We start from the raw sequence: 21517 nt of genomic DNA, 5'->3' as shown, positions 1-21517 counted from the left end.
GATTGAAAGGTCTAATAGGTCATTAGTGATGTGGGGCTGGAGCTCAGGGGTTAGGGCTAGATATATAGATCTGGGAGTCATCTTCATATAGATAACAAATGCGTAGAAGCTGATGAGGTTACCAAGTGAGAAGTAGTAGAGAGAAGAAGGCCTTTGACAGAAACTTGGGTTATACACATAGTTAGGGTGCCTAAGTGGATAGAGTATCTGCCAGGCCTACAATCTAGAAGACTCGTTGTCCTGATTTCAAATCTGGGCTCAGAGACACTTACTAGCTATGTCTTACTAGCAAGTCATTTCACCTTGTTTGCTCTGTTTCCTCATCTATAAAATGAGCTGGAGAAGGAAATGGCAAACCACTCCAGTGTCTTTACCAAGAAAACCTCAAATGTGGTCACAAAGAGTTGGACATGGCTGATAAACAACTGAACATCAACCCAAGGGTGCATGGTGTGGATGATAAAGTAGCAAAGACCAAGAAGGAGGAATACCAAGAGAAGACAGCATTGTCCATGAAAATCCAGAGAAAAGAGAAATATCTAAGAGAACAGAATGATCAACAGTGTCAGAGGTTAAGAGGTTAAGAAGGACAAGGATTGCAAAAAGGCCATCACATTTGGCAACCAGTCTATCAAAAAATATTTAAGCACCTAGGATGTGCTAAGCACTATGCTACATGCTGATATGGAAAGAGGCAAAAGATGGCCCCTGTCCTCAAGCAGTTTACAATCTAACATTGGAGGCAATGTGAAAACAAATATATATGCATATGTATATGTATATATATCAAACTAAATAAATGATAAATAGGAAATAATTAAAGGACAAAAAGCACTGGAATTAAGAGGGGTTAAGAAATGCAGTTAGATTGTGATTAACTTTGGAGAGAGCACTTTTATCCTTTGGATCTAGCATGGGTTCCTTTTTATTCTCTGTACCTCCCTATGCCCCAGCCTCCTGGTGTCGACAACACCCAGTGTATTTGGCAACACCTTAAGTTTCTTCAGCGACCTCAGTTGACTGACACTAAAGGTTTCGTGTGGATACCACACAACTCACACCACCTTCTCTCTGTTAGTCTCTCAGGCTCTAATAATAAGTGAGGCCACTCTGCACTTTGTTCCTACTAGACTCAGCACATTGGAAAATATTCCCTAAATGAAGGTTCATCAGCTATAGAAAGCTTTGTTTAGTTTTTAAAACTTAACGGTGACATACAGAAAGTCACTGGGGATTTGGATTCAGGAAGAAGGTAAGGATAGCTCCCTATGGAAATGATATGATACCAGATTACTCTAAAATATATTTTTGGAAAATAACAGATTATGATGACCTGTAATAAAATTTTGTACTAAAGAAAAAGGTAATCTTAGGGCACATGGTAACCAATCAATAAGCAAGCATTGATTTAAGTGCCTACTATATGCCAAGCATCGTAATAGGGATGGGAGTACAAATATGAAGAATGAAACAATCAATCCTTGTTCTCAAAGACTTGGAATTCTATGATAACAAGTTCATAAATAAATATACACTGAATAAATATAGAGAGAATAAATAAAATAAATGGGCACTAACAGTTGGAACAGGGCAATCAGGAAAGGCTTCCTGGAAAAGGTGAGCTGTCTTAAGGAAAATAGAGATTTTTTAAGGCAGAGATGAGAAGGATGTGTATTCTAAGTACGGGGGAATAGCCCATGCAAATGGTAAGGTCATTGCTAGTCTCAGGGAATATAGCAGATGCTTAATTCTTACAGATTTCAGAAGACTCTAGGTTTTACAAAGACAGAGAAATGGATTAAATGAATGTTGTCATGGTGCTGTTATTGCGTGTGGCTGCTAGACACACCAAGAGGAAAATCCTGGTTGAATAACACCTTGTCTGTCTGATTGCCTCCATGGAAGATCAAGCCATTTCCCCCTTCCCTAGGAGATGAGAGTCTCTAGTGTTGCCTAAGCCACTGTGCTATATTGAACCAGCTCTAGGGCTGACTGAATACCCTAGGACAGGTGTGGGGAACTTTTGGCTTGGAGGCTACAAATAGCCTTCTAGGTCCTTGGGTGTGGCCTTTTGACTGAGTCCAAGTTTTACAGAACAAATTCTTTTTTTAAGGGGATTTGTTCTGTGAGGTTCTGTCAGTCAATTGAGGACCTAGAAGGCCATGCGTGGCTTTGAGTCCGCAGGTTCCCCACCCTGGCCCTAGGACAATCCTAGAACCTAGAACCAAACTCCTAAAAATCCATTAGGTACAGTGAATGTCCTGGTACACCATTCAGTTTAGATGGATCAGCTCGAGGCTTAACCAGAATTAGGCATGAAGAGAAGGTGGGTGAGCCCTGTGCATTTACATGAGGGCAATATTTGACTTGTTCTGGTAATACACATCGAAACTACCTTCTTTCTCTTAGCTTCCTAAGAAGAGGTTAAATTCTAGGCTCAGAGAATTTATTTCTTTCTTTGGATGAAACTGCTGTTTTAGCTCTTGGGATTAGAGTATACGTTCTGCTCTCCTGGCCCTGCCCATGGGTTAGGACCATCCCGGCCCTTCAGCTTCGGATCTTTCATGGGTCTTCTGGGGGCAGATGGAAAGATGTGGAGACCTAGGGCAAAGTGCAAGATGCAAGCTGAGGGCAGGTCAAGGCCAGGGGAGACTTATCTAAAGATAACAAGAACATGAAGGTCAGGACAAGAGGAGCATCCCCAGTCTAGACATATTGGTTCAGGGGCATTTTTATTCAATGATCCAAGGATGTGATATTCAAAACAGAGTTGAGCTCATCCCCAGGGTTTCCCGTTTTTAGACTCATTAGGCTGAATGATCATGTAGCAGTTATTTCAAGTGCTGCTGTTTAAGACTAGCACCAACCCGTTGATCTTCTCTCAAACTTTAGCCCTTGAGAGTTCCTCAGCACTGTTTGTGCTTCCCGTACTGGAAAGAGCTAAATTGTTGTGGCAGTAGACACTAGTCTGGTAATTTAATAAGAACAGTATAATAGTAGCTGACATTTATATAGCGCTTTGCAATTTCCAGACCATTTTATATGCTATTATCTCATTTGAGCTTTATAAGTCTTCTTTGCATTAGGCAATCTTGAGTATTGCTATTCTAAATTTATAGATGAGAAAACTGAGTCTCAGTGAGGTGTTCCTAATGAACTGAGGACCTCACTGAGTGTCTTCTCTTTCCAGTATCTTTTATTTAAAATTTAAAAATTTTGGAAAAATTAAAAAAAATCCATGACCATAAGCATTTAAAAATTAAAAAAAATTTTTTTTTAATTTAAAAACTTAATTAAAAAAATTTAAAAAATTTTTTTAAAGTAATGGCATGATGGGTAAGAGAGCTGGACTTGACATCAGGTAGACCTGAGTTCAAATACTGCTTTAGACTCTTAGCTCTGTGACACTGGGTAACTTTTCTTAGCCTCGGTTTCTTTTTCTATAAAATGTGGATAGTAATAGTACCTACCTCACAGGGTTATTGTGAGGATCAAATGAAATAACATGAAAACCTCTAAGTTCTGTATTATACTAGCTATTATTATTCTCCTCCTCATTATTATGATTGTCATTATTATATGCATATGGAAGCATTAGCTTTACCTGTATTTTGGGGTCCATAAAGGGTCTTCCTATAATAATAATGGTTAGTGCTAATTTGAGTTTACACCTTAGGGCTTCTTCACCAAGGAACTCAAAATTATATCTCCAGTTAAATTCCACAAATATTTATTAAGTATCTAGCATATGTATCAGCCAATCAGTCAACAAGCATTTATTAAGTGCTTACTGTATGTCAGACACTGTGCCAAGAGTTAGGGTTACAAAGAAAGGCAAATACAGGGTCTCTGCCCTCAAAGAAGATGTATTCTAAGGAAGAGACAGCATGCAAATATGTACATGAAAGATATAGAGAGTAGATGGATGGTTAATAACAGTAGCTAGTATTTATATAGCACTTTAGGGTTTGCAAAGTGCTTTATAAATATCTCATTTTATTCTCACAACAGCACTGGAGGTAGGTGCATTTATGGTGCCCATTTTACAGATGAGGAAAGTGAGGCATAGAAAGGTTAAGTTAAGCCCAGCGGCCCAGGGCTCTTATATGAGCTTGGATTTGAACCCAGGCCTTCCTGACTCCCGGTCCAATGCTCTGTCCATTATACCATCAACTGGCACTGTGTTAAGTACTAGGGATACACAAGAACAAAACAGTCTCTGCTTTCGAGAGCTTACATGCTACTTAGGAGAAACAGTAGTGAAGTCAAGGGAAACTCATGGAGGGAGAAAGTCAGCAACTGGGTAGGGTGAGGAAGTAAGGATCAGGAAAAGCTTCACAGACTTGAATTGAGCCTTGAAGGAAAGCCAGGGCTTTTGAGTGGTGGGGATGAGGAGGCAGAGCCTTCCTGACTTGAGAGTTTATGCTAATGTGAATCCTGGAGGTAGAAGATGGAGTCTTGAGTGGGTAGAAGAGATGATACTGCAATTTGGCTAGGACATGACTTTCATGAAGAGGGATAGTGTGAAGGCAAGCTAGATGGTAGGTAAGAGCCGGATTGTGAATGTCTTTAAATGCCAGGCTAAGGAATTTTGTTTTTTATCCTGTAGTCAATAAGGGATCACTGAAGGTTTTGAATAGGAATGATATGGATGGCTAAGCCTACGCCTAAAGAAAATTACTTTGACACCCATGTAGTATAGATTGGAGATATGAGGCCAAAGGAGACTGTTGTAGTAGTCCAGGCAAGAGTGGTGGTTTGAATTACAGATAAAGTAATTACAGATAAGGTAAGATAAGATATGAAAGACATTGGGTGAGTGGAAAGATATCAGTACTCTGGACAGACACAGGGAAGTTTGGGAGAGGGGTAAGTTTTTGAGAAAAGATAAATTCCATTGGGATTGATTGAGTTTGAGATGCCCGTAGGCCATGCAGTCTGAAATGTCCAGTAGGGAATTGGTGGTATGGGAGGGAGACGTAGATGCCTAATTTAGAGAAAACAGTGAATTAGGAAATTCTTTCCAGGAGTTTAGCATCACAAGGAAGTAGAGACAGAAAGTAGTGGCTTGAGGAGCAAGGTCAAGTGAATGATTTTTGACAGATTTTTTTTTGTTTTTGCAGTGTTTGTCACATAGTAGCCAAATATGTTTTTAGGCTTTGTGGATCAGTTGGTAGGGAGATGAAGGTGAGAGAGAGGGAATGATTGATGAGATAAGCTACTGAAGGAGATGGGGAGGGATGTGACTGGGGAGCAGCGAGAGAGGTTAATACTGGCAAAGAAAATGGTCAACTCTTCCTCATTAGAAGAGAGGATTGATGAAAAGTGTAGAAGGGTTTTGAGATATGGACTTAGGGAGACGACAAGGTTCAGGGTTAGTATGTATTTCTTCTAAAAAATTCTTATTGATATATTTTTTTACATCACCTTCATTTCTGATTATACCTCTAATCTTGCCCTACCCAAAGAGCCATTCCATTTGCAACCAATAAAAAAGAAAGAAGGGGGGAAAAAAAACCAGTTCAGCAAAACTAAACCAACACATTAAATGAGTCTGGCAGTGTATGCGGTACTCCATATTCGTACTCCCCACTCCTGCAAAGAAGGAAGCAATATGTATTTTCAGTCACTTCTTCAGGGAGGGAGTGAGGCTTGGTCATTATAGTTATGCAATATTTTGTTTCAAGGTTTTTTGTTTTGAGTTTTTTTTTCTGGTTCTTTCATTTACATTGTTGTGGTCATTGCAGGTATTATTTTCTTCAGTTTCTTTCATTCTGTATCACTTCGTATGTCTTTCTGTGCTTCTCTGAGTTCTTCCTGTTTATTGTTTCTTACAGCACAATCATATTCCATTACTTTCATGTACTAAAATTCTTTTACCTAGTTCTCAAACAGTGGGCATTTATTTTATTTCTAGTTCTTTACCACTTCAAAAAGTGCTACTGTGAGTATTTTGATATGTATATATGGGACTTTTCTTTAACCTCATTGGAATATACTTGGTAGTATGATCTTTATTAGGTATTGACATTTTAGTCACTTTTGTTTTTTTCTAGCATAATTCCAAATCTGTCTACTTCACCACCTAGCTGCACTTTGATCCTGGGCAAGTGACTTAATCTCTATCGGCCTCAGTTTCCTCATCTGTAATATGGGGATAAAAATAGAATCTACTCCACAGGGTTGTTATGAAGACAAAATAGTATTTCTAAAATGCGTATGACATTGCTTGGCATGTAGTGCTAAGATCACAGTGCTTAGATCCTATATCCTAGAGTCAGGATACCTGGCTTTGAATCATATCTTTTTCCCTCTCTGCCCTTTTCCCCTTCCCAGAAGAAACTGAGGCCCAAGGATATGAAGGGATTTGCCCAATGTCCACACAGGTGTTAAAAAGTGACATACAAAGCTACTAAGTGTCTAAGGCCATTTTATTTATTTATTTTTTTTAGGCAATTGGGGTTAAGTGACTTGCCCAGGGTCACACAGCTAGTACGTGTCAAGTGTTTGGTCTGAGGCCCGATTTGAACTCGGGTCCTCCTGACTTCAGGGCTGGTGCTGTATCCACTGCATCACCTAGCTGTCCCTAAGGCCATGTTTGAACTCAGGTTCTTGGACTCCAAATCCCACTCTGTTGAACATTAAAGGCACTGTGAATGAAAATCATTCATAAATAGATCTGAGTGTGTTTGAAACCTGTAACATCCTGCCCATAAATTACCTCTCCATCCTGTTCATCCTTAGGGCAGAGATGGTACCTGGTATATATCTTGCTCTCAGTATTCACTTTCCACAATCAGAAGTACCAGATTGGGGGTAGTTTGTAATGACATTAGTAACAACTCATTTGGTGTGCTGAGGTTAAAGGATGAAACAGTTATTAAGCAAATTGATGGTGTCTGATCATAGTGTTTGCAGAAATACAAAGCAGGCGTCAAAGCCATGATTAAACGGCTTGTCTTAAGTGAGTGCATTATGTAACCCTGCTATCACCCAGATTTCTCAGTTCTAGGGGAAGAACAGCGCAGTGAAAGCCTAGGAAGATCTATCTCTTGACATCATGTATTTGACTACATGGATGATTATTTTGGATGACTGCTTTGATAATAGCTTGTACTAAGCCTCAGCCTACAGCATGGAGCTGTCTGTAATCATGATTGCCAGTAATTATGATTACCTAAACTCTGGGAATTATAATAATAGATTTGACAATGTTGGAACTTAATTGCTCTGCTGCTCCAGCCGAGAGCAGTTCGTAGGACTGACATTAAAACTCAGATTAGATAACCAAAGGTTATCTTTTGAAAAATCAAAACTTAAGCCACTGACTTTATCTGTACTCTTTTTTGTTGTTGTTCTATCTAAAGCTTAAACTCTTAAGAGCAATACATCTAATAAGGAAAATAGCTTCTTTAGTTTTTGGTTGGTTTGTCCTGGTTTGATTAAATTCTACACCTCTTTGTTGGTCCCCTGTGTCACACATATGCTTCTCTCCTGCAGGAGTTTCAAAAGCACATTACATTAGCCCTGGCACTCAGGGGTACAGTGAAGGGGGGATAAAATGCCAGTTCCAGAGGACTCATGATGAAAAAATGCTGTCTACCTCCAGAGAGAGAATTGATGAACGGAGTGTCAACTGGAGTATAGTTTTTTCACTTTATTTTTCTTGCTTTTTTTTCTTTTTCTTTTTCTTTTTTTTTGTGAAATGGCTAATGTGGAAATGTTTGTGTGATTTTACTCGTATAATAGGTGTCCTGTTGTTTGTCTTCAGAATGAGTGAGGGAGGGGTTGGAGGAAGAAAAAGAATTTAGAATCCAAAATTTATAATAAAAAAGAATGTTAAAAATAGATAATATTCCACCCATGCCTCTGTGTCCTGCCCTCTGGGGCCAAGCAGAACAAGTCCAAAGTCTTCATCCATTTGACAGGCCTTCAGTTACATTCACACTATATAATATAGTTATACTCATGTAGTCAGTGAATAAGCATTTAGTAAGTGCTTACTGTATGTTAGACACTATGCTGTTCTGGGTATGGAAGAAAAGACAAAGGACAGTCCCTACCCTAAGGGAGCTTAAAGTCTAATGGGAGAGAAAAGGTAAACAACCATGTACAAGCAAGATATATGCAGGATAAAATTAAAGATAATATAGGGAAGACATTTTATTTAAGGGGGATGGGGCAGGACTTCCTATAGAAGATGGGATTTTAGTTGGAACTTCAAGGAAGTCCTAGGCAGAGACAAGGAGGGAAAGCATTCCAAGCACTGTAGAGAGCCAGTGAAAATGCTTATGGTCTGGAGATTCAGTGTCTTGTTCTTGGAGGCCTGTGTCACCAGATCACAGAAGATGTACTAGGTGGGAAAGTGTAAGGTGTAAAAAGATTGAAAGATGGGGCAGCACCACCCCTGGGTGGTGGTGATAACAAGTTCTAAATACTAAATAGAGAATTTTGAATTTGATCCTAGAGAGAATTGGGAGCTACTGGAATTTATTGAATGAGGGAGTGATATGTATAGAAGTGTACTTTATTTTTAAAATTTGTGTTGACATTTTTTATTTTTATATCACCTTCATTTCTAAGTATATCTCTCCCCTCAACCCTTTCCAGAAAATCATCCCTTAAAACAAAGAATAAAAAAGAAAGGAGAAAAAATGATGTTCTTGAAAATCAACCAAGTCTGAAAGTATATGAAATATTTTATATACATAAAATATTCTATATACAGAGTTCCCATCTCTGCAAAGAAGGGGGGTGGTATATCTTTTCTCTGTGGCTGGGCCAGGAGTTAGGAAGACCTGAGTTCAAATATGGCCCCAGATACTTAGCTTGGTGATTAATCAATCCATAAACATATATTAAGTGCCTACTATGTGCCAGGCACTATGCTAAGCACTGGAGATACCAAAAAAGAGGCAAAAGATAATCTCTTACCTCAAGGAGCTAACAATTTAATAGGGGAGACAATAAGCAAAGGAAAAAATATATATATACATATACACATAAAAAGAAATTATATATAGTATATACACATATTATATATAACATATATATTATATAAAATAATTTAAAGCAAGGTATATAGAGAATCAATAGGAAATAACAGAGAGAAGCACTAAAATTAAGAGGGATTGGGGAACACTTACTGTAGAAGGTGGGAATTTAGTTGGGACTTAAAGGAAGCCAGAAAGGTCAGTGATTTGAGAAGAGGAAGGTGGGCATTCCAGGTATGACCCTGGGCAAGTCACTTAACTGCTGTGTGCCTCAGTTTCCTCAAATATAAACTGGAGATAATAACAGGACTTGCCCCAAAAGGTTGTTGTGAGGATGAAATGAGATTGTAAACGTGCTTAGTACAATGCTTGGCACACGTAGGTGGTATATAAATGCTCGTTACTTTACCCTCCTTTCTCTTTCTTTTTAGGAACCAACTTGATCATTGGCATTCAGTTTTGTATTTTTCTTTCCATTTACATGATTATAGTTATTATATTTATTGTTTTCCATAATAATATTTAATCTACCCGATTTAAGAATAGCTAATAGTACAAGGCAGGATGTGATAAATTCCATAAAAGAGATACAAGATGCTGTGAGAATGTAAGAGGAGAGAAAGATGCCATCTTGTTGGTGAATCAGTGGGTGTGTTTGACCTGGGCCTTGAAGCATTGGTACAAAATCAGTGAGGACAGATGAGGGTGAATGACCTTTCTAGTGAAAAGAACACTGAGATAAGAAGGCTTGAAAATATAATTTGTGGAGTATGTATTCGGGGGTATGATACGATAAAATGAAGATATGATATAACCTTTGTGCTGTTTATGGAATATGAAGGTGACAGTGCAAGGAAGAGGTACCCACCCTTTGCTCTGGCTCTCATCCATGGAATGTGGGCATTAGTGGCCAAATATAGAGGCAGCTTCTCCCACTGAGCTGTTCCACCTCTGTCCTTACACTTTCAACTTCATCCCTGCATTTGGTTAGGAGGAAAAAACAGTGACCATGATCCTGTATAACCCAGATTCCTCTTAGATAGGCAATCACCACTTTAGTCTAAGGGCAGGGAAAACCCAGATTTTACTTTTACCCAGCTTTGGGGCACTTATACAAAATATGAAAAAAAAATCTATGTCAAAAGATTCTCTTTCATTTGCTCAGAGCTCCCAGCTAGGTTAGAATCCTAGCATTTTAAACATATGGTTTAGACCACTGTGTATATACCAATGCCAGTCACTGTCCCTTTCTAACTACCACTATGTTCCCAAATAATAAAATACAGAAATTAAAAGAAGTTATGACTGATTATAATTTTATATTCAGAGTAAACCAGCTTTAAAGTACTAATTAAAACAGTAGGTAACTAACTTAAAAGAACCACAAAACTCCAAATTAGACATCTATCCTATAAGATAGAAGGTTTGGTGGGGTTGAGGTAAAGGGATGAAAAACCCCATCTTCTATAGGAATTCTTTATTCAGGGGGAAGGTTCCCAACTAATCATATATGACTATATTATGGTCACAATTGTCCTGTTTCTGTGGACAAAGGTACCATAAATGCTGCCATGATGGAGCCTGTTTGCTCTCAGTACCAGTCATGACTGGCCTAGCCATCCCTCTTCATTCTCTTTGTCTCCCTAGTGCTGGTCTCCTTTGCTTTTCTCTCTCTTGAAATGCATGCAGAGCATTCTTTTTCCAGACCTATATTTCTGAATATATCTTATTCAGGGGGCCCATAGTATCTCATAAGATGGAGAGAAAAATGCTGACTCTTTTGAGACTATATTTCCCACAAACTCTTAGAACCTTCTTTCTCTGTCTCCAGAGATATCAATCTCCCCAAAACCTGGCTACAAGAGGTTGAGGTTGTCTTCAGAGGGCCTTGAATTTCAGGCTGAAGGGTTTCATTTTCACTATGGGCAGCCCTGAAATGTTTTGAGCAGTTTTGTGATGATCAAAGCTGCACTGTATGAACATTAGTGTGGCAGCAGTCTGTCTGATAGAGTGGAGTAGGGAAAGCCTGGAACTGGGGAAAAACCAATTAGGAAGCTATTTTAGTAGTGCTGGTCAGAGCTAATGAAGGTCTTAATTTAAGGTGGTGACAGTAGATAGGGAGGGCAAGGCAGGGAAGAATGGAGGAAAAACTACATGAGTGGAATTGATAAGACCTAACAACTGATTAAAGGGGTGTAAAAAGGGAGTAAGTATTTATTAAGCACCTACTATATTCCAGTCAGTGTACTAAATGCTTTGCAAATATTATCTTTTAATCTTCACAACAACCCTGTGAACTTACTGGTGTGAGGTGCTGTTATTATCTGCATTTTGCAGTCGAGGAAACTGAGGTAGATGGGTTGCCTGGGATCATACACTTGTCAGACTGGATTTGAACTCGTGTCTTCCTTACTTCAGGCCCAGTGCTCTATGCATTGTACCTCGTAGCTGTCTCTGGGGTGCAGGAGTGGGAAAAATCAAAGTTTGACTATAAAAGTTTTGAGCAGAGGGAAGTCAAGAAGAGCTAGTTAAGGCAGTTTGGGGTAGGTTGAACTGGAGATGTCACTAGATATCCAGATGAAAATATCCAGCAGCAGCTTAGGTAGGACCCTTTAGAATCTTTGGAATAGCATCATTAATTTTATTGTCCTGTCACCATATTGATAATGCTCAGTCACATGTGGGCCATTCATACAATAAATTTAGGTAGCATTATGGTTAAAGAGCTGGACTTGGAGTGGGAAAGCTGTGAGTTCAGATCCTTCCTCTGTGACCCTGGGCAAAGTATTTAACCTCTCTCAGCCTCAGTTTCCTCATCTGTAAAATGGAGATGATAATAGCATCTACCTCTCAAGGTCTTTGTGAGGAACAAATGAGATATTACAGGTAAAGCATTCTGCAAACCTCAAAGTGCTAGCTATAATTATTACATATCAAGTTTGAGGCACTGTGCCTAGTTACTGGAGATAAGGTCTAGTGGACAGAATGAGGGATGAGGCATAGACCATTAGAGCTTTTGCCTTTAATGAGTTGACATACTTTGTCTGGGAGTTGAGAGTAATTGGGGTTGTGAATTTCTGTTGTTACTCTAGGCCGGATTTGTATATTGAAGTGATGGATGGAGGGAAGGTAGATTATGAGAAATAGAATAAAAAGTTATGAAGAAATATCCCTTTTAAAGAGTAGGTTTACTGCTCCTGGGTTAGAAAATAGCCGCTGAACAATAGCCGTCCCCACTTGGCCTGCAGACTTTAGAAACAATCATTCATGTCTAAGAATGTAACTTCTTACTCATTGTTCTCCCCGTCGTCTGGCAGCTGAGTGGTCAACTCCAGAGGATGGATCCTCCTAAAGGGGGGTAAAGGAAAGGATGACAGCCATAGAGGCCCTCCTGCTCCTCTTATTTGCTAAGGATGAGCTTCCCTATACTTTCTGCATCACTGACTCCATCCGCATGTCTAGAGGATGTGAGCTAGTCAGTATGTCAATTTGAGATTGACATTATTAAATTAAGACTGGTGGGTCTTTTCTTCATTAGACAGTGGGTATTGCATGCTTCCTGCAGGTTGCCAGAATTATCAATAATGTCAGAACTGTCATAGAAGAAAATCTCTGGTATTTGGAATGGTATTCAGGTAAACAGCTAGATTTAATTTACATTCCTAGTCAGGGACAAGACACAGAGAATTGTGCCGTGGTGGGGCTGGTGGATTTCTGAACATAACCCATTTCCCACAGTACTTACAACATATAGGAAACAAACAATCATGAGGGTCATGACCAGTCAGTCATTGACCTTGGGTGCGATTTATGATTCCTTGAGTTTCAGGGGAGGGGAGAACAGAGACTTTGTAATCTGCTAGTCTGTCCTTGACCTTGGGAGTCGGAGATAGGGAGGAGAATTTAGCTTGTCTTTTATTTGGCCTCACATAAAAACTGGGGTAAAGACAGGCAAAACACAAGGAATTGGATGTGACTGTTCATTTAACAGTGACATAGAGGCTTATTTTAAAATGGCATCACTCCTGTCAAAAAAGGGAAAACAAAGCCAGAAGACCACTACCACTCCACTCCTTTTTACTACCACTGTAGCACCCTAAAATGAGGTCACAGAGTTTTTCCTTGGCTACTGCAGTGAATTGGATTTGCCTCTTCTGAATGCTACTGCCCATGCATGCATTCTTCTGTTATCTCTTCTGAAAAGGAAGTACCACAGGTGAATGATGCCAGGTACTCAAGCCTTCCTGCATTTTTATGGCTTCTTTTTTCTTTTTATAAACTTGACAGACACCAATAAACATGAATATTTCTGTATTTTGTCATCACAACAACACTGGTAGAGTAGACAGAATGACTTACTCAGGGTCATATATCTAGAAGCAGCTGATTGGCTCAGTGGATAGAGTGCTGGGCCTGGAGTCAGGAAAACCTGGGTTCAGATCTGGCCTCAGACTCTTACTGGCTGTATGACCTTGGGCAAGTCACTTAACCTCTATCTGACCTAATCTACTGGGGAAATGGCAAACCACTTCAGTATCTTTGCAAAACAAACCCAATATAGGGTCAAGAAGAATTGGGCAGGACTGAACAACTGAACACGAACAACACATCTAGGAAGTGAACTTAAGACTTCTTAATTCCAAGTACAACACTCTATCCACTGTGCCACCTAGCTGCTATGTTAGTTTCAAAGTAGTTCTGGTTGTATTTTTCTTCATCCGAACTTTCTCTTATTCTCTTCTATGTACTTTTAAGTGTTTTGTTAATGTACCTTTCTTTCCTTCCTTCCATCAGTATCATTAGTCCTCCTCTTGTGGCTTTTCTTTCAATCTTCTTGATCAGGCATTTAAAAAAAGGTTTTATTGATGCCTTTTGTGTTTACATTGAAATTATTTCTGAAACTACCCCTCTCTCCATCCCTCAACCCACCTCCCAAATTGAACTCTCCCTTATAGAAAGAAAAAATTGTCAAAGATTACATAATCTTGGACAAGAAACTGATGCCCATAAGGGTATTGAATACATTTTTTCTCACTGTTGCCCAATGAAGATGAGAGAGAGAGAAAAATCCGTTTGGAGAGTGAGCAGTTGGCTAAGAAGGCATTTTTTGAGAATGGGATTTAGGATTTGGATTTGGAATTCTGTATCCTGGCTTAAAATATAGGCATGACAAATGCATGGACGAAGATGGAATATACTTACCAAATGTTGTTACGAATGTATTTGCGGACTATCATGAAGGATTTTAAACTGAAAAAAGCAGATGGTGTAGGAAGACAATTGTTTTCCTTATGTGTACCTACCAAGAGAGATACTACAGAGAGAGCAGGTAGAGTGAAGTAAGAAGAATAACAACTGAGATACTCAGAAGTTCACAGAAAGCAAAGTGCAGGAAAGGAGCGAGAAAAACACCCTTCGCTCAAATGTGTTGTGTATATGCAAACTCCCAAAAGATTATAGAATCACAGAATCTGACAGTGGCAAGGGATATTAATGGCTTTCTAGTCTAATCCATACATGAAAGGAATCCCCACTATAATATACCCAACAAATGGGTATCCACTATGAGAGGTCCTGATGCAAGGAAGCAAATTTTACTTCATTGATATAATTGAGACTTGGTGGGATAAAACACATAAAAAAGGATGTGGGCCTAATTATGCATGCTTGAATAAAAAAAAAACCAGGATGGGGAAACGGGGTAAAGAGGAGAAGATAGTATTCCATATTAAGATTATTAATTCTAATTCATGCTATATTAAGATGTAGTAATGGGAGAAAATCTAGGAATCAGAGGGGAGAATGCTGGTAGGAAACATTTGGATAAAAAGACAATGGAAAGCAAAACAGAGAAGACTTTGTCATTGACATAGACTGTAGACCATCTGGATGGAAAGAAGAAATGGATGGAGAACTGGGCAATCAGTTTTACAGTCTGACACAAAGGGATATAGAGTAGTGATAAGAGATTCTGGTTATCCCAGATATATGCTGGAATTTTCTCTGGGAAAAAGCAGAGCAGCAAATACCTCCTTTATTTCTCCCCCCCCCCAAAAAAAATTTCATCTTTCAGATCATGGAGGAACTAAAAAGGAAAAATTCTATTCTGGATCTGATTCTTGTTAAACAGGAGGAACTGGTTACTGGGATAGAAATGATGGGAACCCTGAACTGGGGGAGATAGATGATGCCTCCAAGAGTTTGTGATTGTGGCTGTTGTTTCAGTCGTGTCCAACTCTTTGTGATCCCATTTGGGGTTTTCTTGGCAAAAATACTGGAGTAGTTTGCCATTTCCTTCTCCAAGAGGAGAGGAAAGCTGGTATAGTCTGACATGTATCTTAGATTTTGGGAAAGCAAATTTCAAAAGGCTCAAAAAAAAGACATGTAGGATCATATGGACTAAAATTCTACTAGGGAAGTCATCCCAGGAGGAATGGGATATGCTTAAAAGTGAAATTCTGAAGACACAAAAGAGAAATCATTTCTGGTGAGGATGAAAAATGGGAGTTATTTAAAAAATCAGTGTGGGTGCACAGGGAACTAACCCAACCAACTTATATTTTAAAAAGAAATGTGCAGAAATATAGGAACAAGATTTGATCCTATCAAAGGTGCTAATGTTCAAGAACGAGCTGAGGCTGGTGGGGTAAAAAAAAGGGGATGAAAGAAGCAGTAAGACCTCTCTGCTTGGGGATGTTCAAGTGATTTAACCTCTATGACTGATTCATATAACTACTGAATGGTAGCTCAGTAACTGACAGCAGGGGAAGTAGTTGCTTAATATTTCTGTTTGACCCCACAGGGAAGAACCAGGAGAGAAAGCTTCAAAAAAGGCAAATTTGGGGTGGGGAGGGACCCTTTTATCACAATTACAACTATCTAAAAGTGGAAATAAGCTGCCTTGAAATTGGGTAGATCACCTGTCCCTGAAGGTCTTTCAGCAGAAGCTGGATGGATACTTATCAGGTTGTTAGGATACAGGACCCTTCCAACTCTTCCATTCTGTGATTTCGTGGAAAACAGTTGAATAAGAATACTCCCTTCATGACTTGATATGACATTACCCACAACGTTTTGACCTTGAGAAGAGAAGAGATATGTGTTTCTTTAATCTGTTCTCTAGGATCTTTATTGGTTTTTAGTTACTCAGAGTACAGCTGTCTTTTAGCAATGATTTCTTTCACATTGTTGTGGTTACTGTACATGGTGTTCTTGTCAGTTCGTATAAAACTTCCTCTTTCTCTACATTCCTCCTTTTTACCATTCATGCTGCTCTGTAATATTCCATGACATTTATGTATCCATCCCCTAATCCATGAGTACCCACTTTACTTCCTTTTCTTGGCTGCTACGAAAACAATACTCTTGTGAATATACGCTATATCCTTCTGGAGTGATTTGGCTCTATTTGTTCATCTCATGGCAAAAATAGTTGATCTTTTAGGTCAGGGCAACAGCCCTAGACACTTCATTGATTTTGTCTGTCTACCTATCTATTTTCATATATATCTATTACAGCCTAGACTTTAGCAGCTCGCTGCTGGGACTCTATTTGGATTTTGTTTCAGCGCTATCTATTTCAGTTGTTCACAAATCTCCAGTTCACCGGACAGCTGAGTAACTTCTACTTGTTTTTCAGCATGTGTTTGTTTATAGAGTGAATTGCTTAGAGTTTCATTCAGATAGCTTCTGTAATCTGTGACTTTTTTCTTCCCTAGGAAGCCTTGGTCTTTGAAGGAAAATGAAAAAGAATATTTAATATATAGTGTGAAATAATAACATATACACGCATAAATATATAACATAACATATAATACATATTATATAGCATAACATAAATATAGTCTGTGTGTATGTGTGTATACATACGTGCACACACACATACATGTAGATTTGTAAAGTTTCCTCACAAGAATCCTATTCTCATTTTACAGATGGGGAACCTAAGGATTAGTCATAAATGTTAAATCACTTGAACAAACGGTCAAAAATGAGTGTTAGAAGTAGGATTCACACCCAAGTCTCTTGACTTTAAGTCCTGTATTCTTTCTAGTATTTCTTCAACTATTTTAAAAATACATTTTTTTTTCATTTTCCTTCTCTCTCTTTTTCCTTGTATCCTATCTTTGCCTCCAACCTCTTCCCTCTAATGTGCCCCCTCCCCCCCAATCGTATGCTAGCCCCTTAGGGCCTATTCCCAGTTACCATGACAACAGGGGGACAATAACTGCTAACATCCTTAGCTTTCTGCCTTCTTACTTGGCCTTGCTTTTTCTTTCATATCATCTGTTCTAGTCTGTGTTGATGGCAATTCCTCAAGAATATATGTAAATGAGACTTTTTCAACATGAATGTTCCAATTGCTCGTGTTGCTACCTTGTAGTTTTAGAACTATTTGTAATCTTTTATTCACTTTTCCAGAGCTATATTCAGTCTTTCATTCATTTTTGTTCACATCCACTCACTTAAAATTTTATTTTTCTCTTACACCCATTGACAAGGGATATGTGTCTCTCCTGGTTTGGTTCCTTTTGTGAATGGCTGAGAGCCACCTCGAGTGTGGTGTCCCTCTTCTTCAGTCTAAACATGTCTTGACTCCCCCAGAGTCTTTGGTCTACGAAGTATCTTAGCAGGTTCTTCAGTTTACATTACTCACCCGTACACTGTTGTGTTCTAGCCAAAATGGCCTAATTTCTATGCTCAATATGGAATGTTCCATTTCCTACTTTTGCCCTTTGCATAGGCTTTCCCCAGGTCTAGAGTCCTCTCACTTGAGATCTCTCCTGCCACCTGCTTTCCTGAATCCCCTAGGGTAAAGCTACCACTTACCTTAAGGCCTTTACTGGTTCTGCTCTCTTCTTTCCAAAATAATTATTTTGTATGTATTTTATGGGGCAGCTAGGTGGCACAGTGGATAGAGTGCAAGGCCTGGAATCAGGAGCAGTGATCTTCCTAAGTTCAAATCTGGCCTCAGACATTAAATAACTGTGTGACCCTGGGAAAGTTACTTAATGCTTTTTGCCTCAATTTCCTCATCTGTAAAATGAGCTGGAGAAGGAAATGGCAAACTACTCCACTTTCTTTGCCAAGAAAACCCCAAATGGAATCATGAAGAGTTGGATGGGACTGAAATGAGTGAACAACAACAATAAATATATTTTATGTTTGTATATCTATCTAATTGTTGTTTCTCTTAGGAGAATGGAGTTGCGTTAAGGCATAGACTGTCTTCCTTTTGTCTTTTCCATACTGTTCCTCTTTGGCCATCATTCAGCAGCTTTTAATCATTTGAGATTTGCCATGCCCAAATTTATGACCCAGACAGATCCTGATGGCTGTTTTCTATGGGAATGCAGAAGTTAACTAATGAGTGGGTACTTCTTTCTCAATCAGTGGCCACAGCACATGTCTCATTGAAAAAGGCCTAATTATGCCCCAGTAGAAAGGGCCAAGACATATATTAATATCCATGGGAAGGACATCAATCAGAGCAGATCAGAAGATCTTCCTTAATTATCCTTCTTAGAGTAGGAAGGGACTACATCGTGAAGAGCTTCAAATGTTTTAAACAAAATTTTATATTTGATCATATAAGTAATAGAGAATCTCCGGAGCTTAAATAGTTGAGGGACATGATCAGATCTGTGCTTTAGGAAGGTCATTTTGGTGACTATGTGGAACATGAATTGGGGATAGTCTTCAGGCAGGGAGGTAATAGTCTGGTAAACAGGTAATGAAGGCCTGAACTAAGATGTGGCTTATGAGTTGAGTGAAGTATATGTCTGTGTGAGATATTATGGTAATAGAAACTATAAGATTTGGCAACTTATTGAATATGTCAGGTGAGGAGGGAAGAGTCAAGTATTGAAAGAATTGTGAAAATGATGTGAACCAAACAGACTCCATCTTGTAAAACAGACTCCATTTTGAGACTGAAATTTCATTTTTCTATAAATTCTACCTGCTTGCTAATTACGGGAATTGCGTGACGTCCTGTTTTACGTCTGGGAAAGTATACCTGCTCCTTTTCCCGTCTTCCAACTCCCAAAACTTGCTTATCTTCCCCCCATCCCAACTCAGAAATTCCCTAAGCTTAGAAATCATATTAACTAATCTTGTATCCTGGTTTATATCCTCTTGTTTGCTTTTAATGCATAAAAATCTGTTTCCCCCAGTATTCAGGGTCTAGTACTTGCTGGGGAGCCTGGTCTAGATTTGTTATGCAGCTGTGAGCCTTGCCAATAAATCAATATGCTTAGAAGCTCAAACCCTTGTTTCATGAGTTATTTCAGATGTCACTCACAACAGGATGACACTATGGTTTCAAGTCTAGGTGTCTGGAAGGCTGGTTGTGTCCTCAACCTGAATAGGCAAGTTTGGAAAAGGAGTGGGTTTTGGCAAAAAGATAGTGAATTCTGTTTTGGGACATGTTGAGTTTAAGATGCCTATGGGACATCCATCTCAAAATGTCTGATGGGCAGATTGAAACCTATTTCATTTGGTTGACTACATGTTTGTAACAGTGGTTTTGTTTTTCTTGCTTTTTCAACAGAGGTTAAAGGTAGGAGGGAGAAAAAACAGGTATTTGTTTGAAAATGAAGCAAAATTTAATTTAAAAAAACCCAGAATAATCAGTAGATGGTTGGTGATGTGAGGCTGGAGCTTGAGAGAGATTTTAGGGTGTAGATCTGGGATTCATCTGCATAGAGATGATAACTGAGAAAATGTAAGATGGTGGGCTTTGGGATTGAACAGTGCACTAGAAACTTTCTAGTCTGACCTCTTTGTGTTATATACCAGAAAAAAAGCTCCCAAGAAATTGAGTGACTTGTCTAAGGTGACATATGTGCCTCCATCTGACACTGTCATTGTCACCATGACAAGGGAGATTCCAAGCTGTATCATGCCCACCACCGTCCCACCCTAAAACAGAACACATCTACCTCCAGTCCTCAGCCTCGCGCTCTGCATGCAGAGATGAGTTGACGGATGTGGGGCCAACTTTCTAGAAACCCTTGAGTTCCTCCTTTCAGGGTTATTGATGAGAATCAAATGAGAGAACAAAGGGAAAGCACTTTGCCAACCTTAAAGTGCTATTGAAGTGCCAACTGTCATTATGCTAGCTGTGTGACCCTGGACAATTTATTTAACCTGTCTCCCTAAACCTCAGTTCCCTCAGCTGCAAAGTGGGGATAATAATAGCACCTCCCTCCTCCCTCAAAGAGCTAGTGTGAGGATCAGATGAGATAGTATTTATAAAAAGTGCTTAGCATGGTGACAGACACATAGTAGGCACTTTATAAATGCTTGCTTCCTGGCTAGATGCTGATAAAAGGCAGTGGAATTAACTTCTCTGTTTCTTTTTTCTTTGCAGTACAAGATAGGACAACTGTACATGATCAGCAAACATAGCCATGAGCAGAGTGATCGCGGCGAAGGGGTAGAGGTTGTCCAGAATGAGCCCTTTGAAGATCCTAACCATGGCAATGGGCAGTTCACAGAGAAGCGAGTGTATCTCAACAGGTGAGTCCCAGCTGCTGTTTTCCCTCCTTCAGGGACTTCTTGATCAAATGTGAATATTCTTCTTGTTGTTGTTGTTGTTGCCTGTATTTTATTTTTTTAAAAAATGATTAATTTTTAGTTTTCAACACTCACTTTTGTAAGATTTAGAGTTCTACATTTTTACCCCTACTGCCCCTCCCCCTCCCCAAGACAGTATGGAATCTGATATAGACTATAAAATGGGAATATTTTTTAGGGAGCAACTCACACATAACCTGTTCTGGTCGAATTCAACTAGAGATACTGATTTCTAGGATAAACCATTTTCTGGGTATACCAGCTAAAGTACTTGCTGAATTTGATTTCTTAGCATATTGCAAAAACTTCTAAACTTTTATTTTACTTTGGAAGTTTTAGGATTGCCTTTTCTTGTTTCATGTTTGGCTAAGAATGAAGTCATCTCTGCCTTGCTGTCATCTTCCAGTTTTTCCAGTATTGGTTCCGGATACTGTTTGGGCACCAGCCATGCTCCTTGATTCTCCAATCTCATCTCCCCACCCCATCCCCCAATGAAAATGACATTAAGATTAAATCCTGTCTTAAATGTCACAGAACTTCTTTTTGTTCCTTCAGTCAAATGACAGCATTAAAAGGAGAGAAAATAGTTGGGCCTCCAATTTTTTTCCCTGGGATTTTAATTTTGAGTTTTTGTTTTTCTAAACTTGAGAAACATCATCAAACATGAACATTTGCATATACAAAGAACAAAAAAAGAGAATAATGTATGAAACAACAAATCTCTGTCATAAGCCTTTTCAAAAACTATGTAATCAAGTTAATTCCAAAACTGTTCAGCTTGTCTGGACTTCCTTGCATTCTTTTTTGAAAAATTCTTCTTTTTTCTTGGTATTACCATCACTAGTCTCCCCTCCAAAAAAACCAGAAACTTCCAACACATAACCATTGTCAAGCAAAACAAATCTAAAAATATTTTCTGCATGTCTAGAGTATTACATCTCTCT

At 39.0% G+C, this 21517-nt stretch overlaps 1 protein-coding gene across 3 annotated transcripts in view; it reads left to right on the top strand.

Annotated features, from left to right (window-relative positions):
• Positions 1-21517, top strand: part of PITPNC1 (phosphatidylinositol transfer protein cytoplasmic 1) — a 360189-nt gene that overhangs the window by 129169 nt on the left and 209503 nt on the right. For all 3 annotated transcript variants that reach the window (XM_021000755.2, XM_078155882.1, XM_021000756.2), the window contains exon 2: positions 20368-20516. In XM_021000755.2, coding sequence (XP_020856414.1) covers positions 20368-20516 — 149 coding nt within the window. The remainder of the gene's footprint in view (positions 1-20367; positions 20517-21517) is intronic.

This window comes from Phascolarctos cinereus, unplaced genomic scaffold (genome assembly GCF_003287225.1).
Source record: "Phascolarctos cinereus isolate Bilbo 61053 unplaced genomic scaffold, phaCin_HiC Scaffold_5;HRSCAF=322, whole genome shotgun sequence".
NCBI lineage: Eukaryota > Metazoa > Chordata > Mammalia > Diprotodontia > Phascolarctidae > Phascolarctos > Phascolarctos cinereus.
This window is presented reverse-complemented; position numbering and strand designations above follow the sequence as displayed.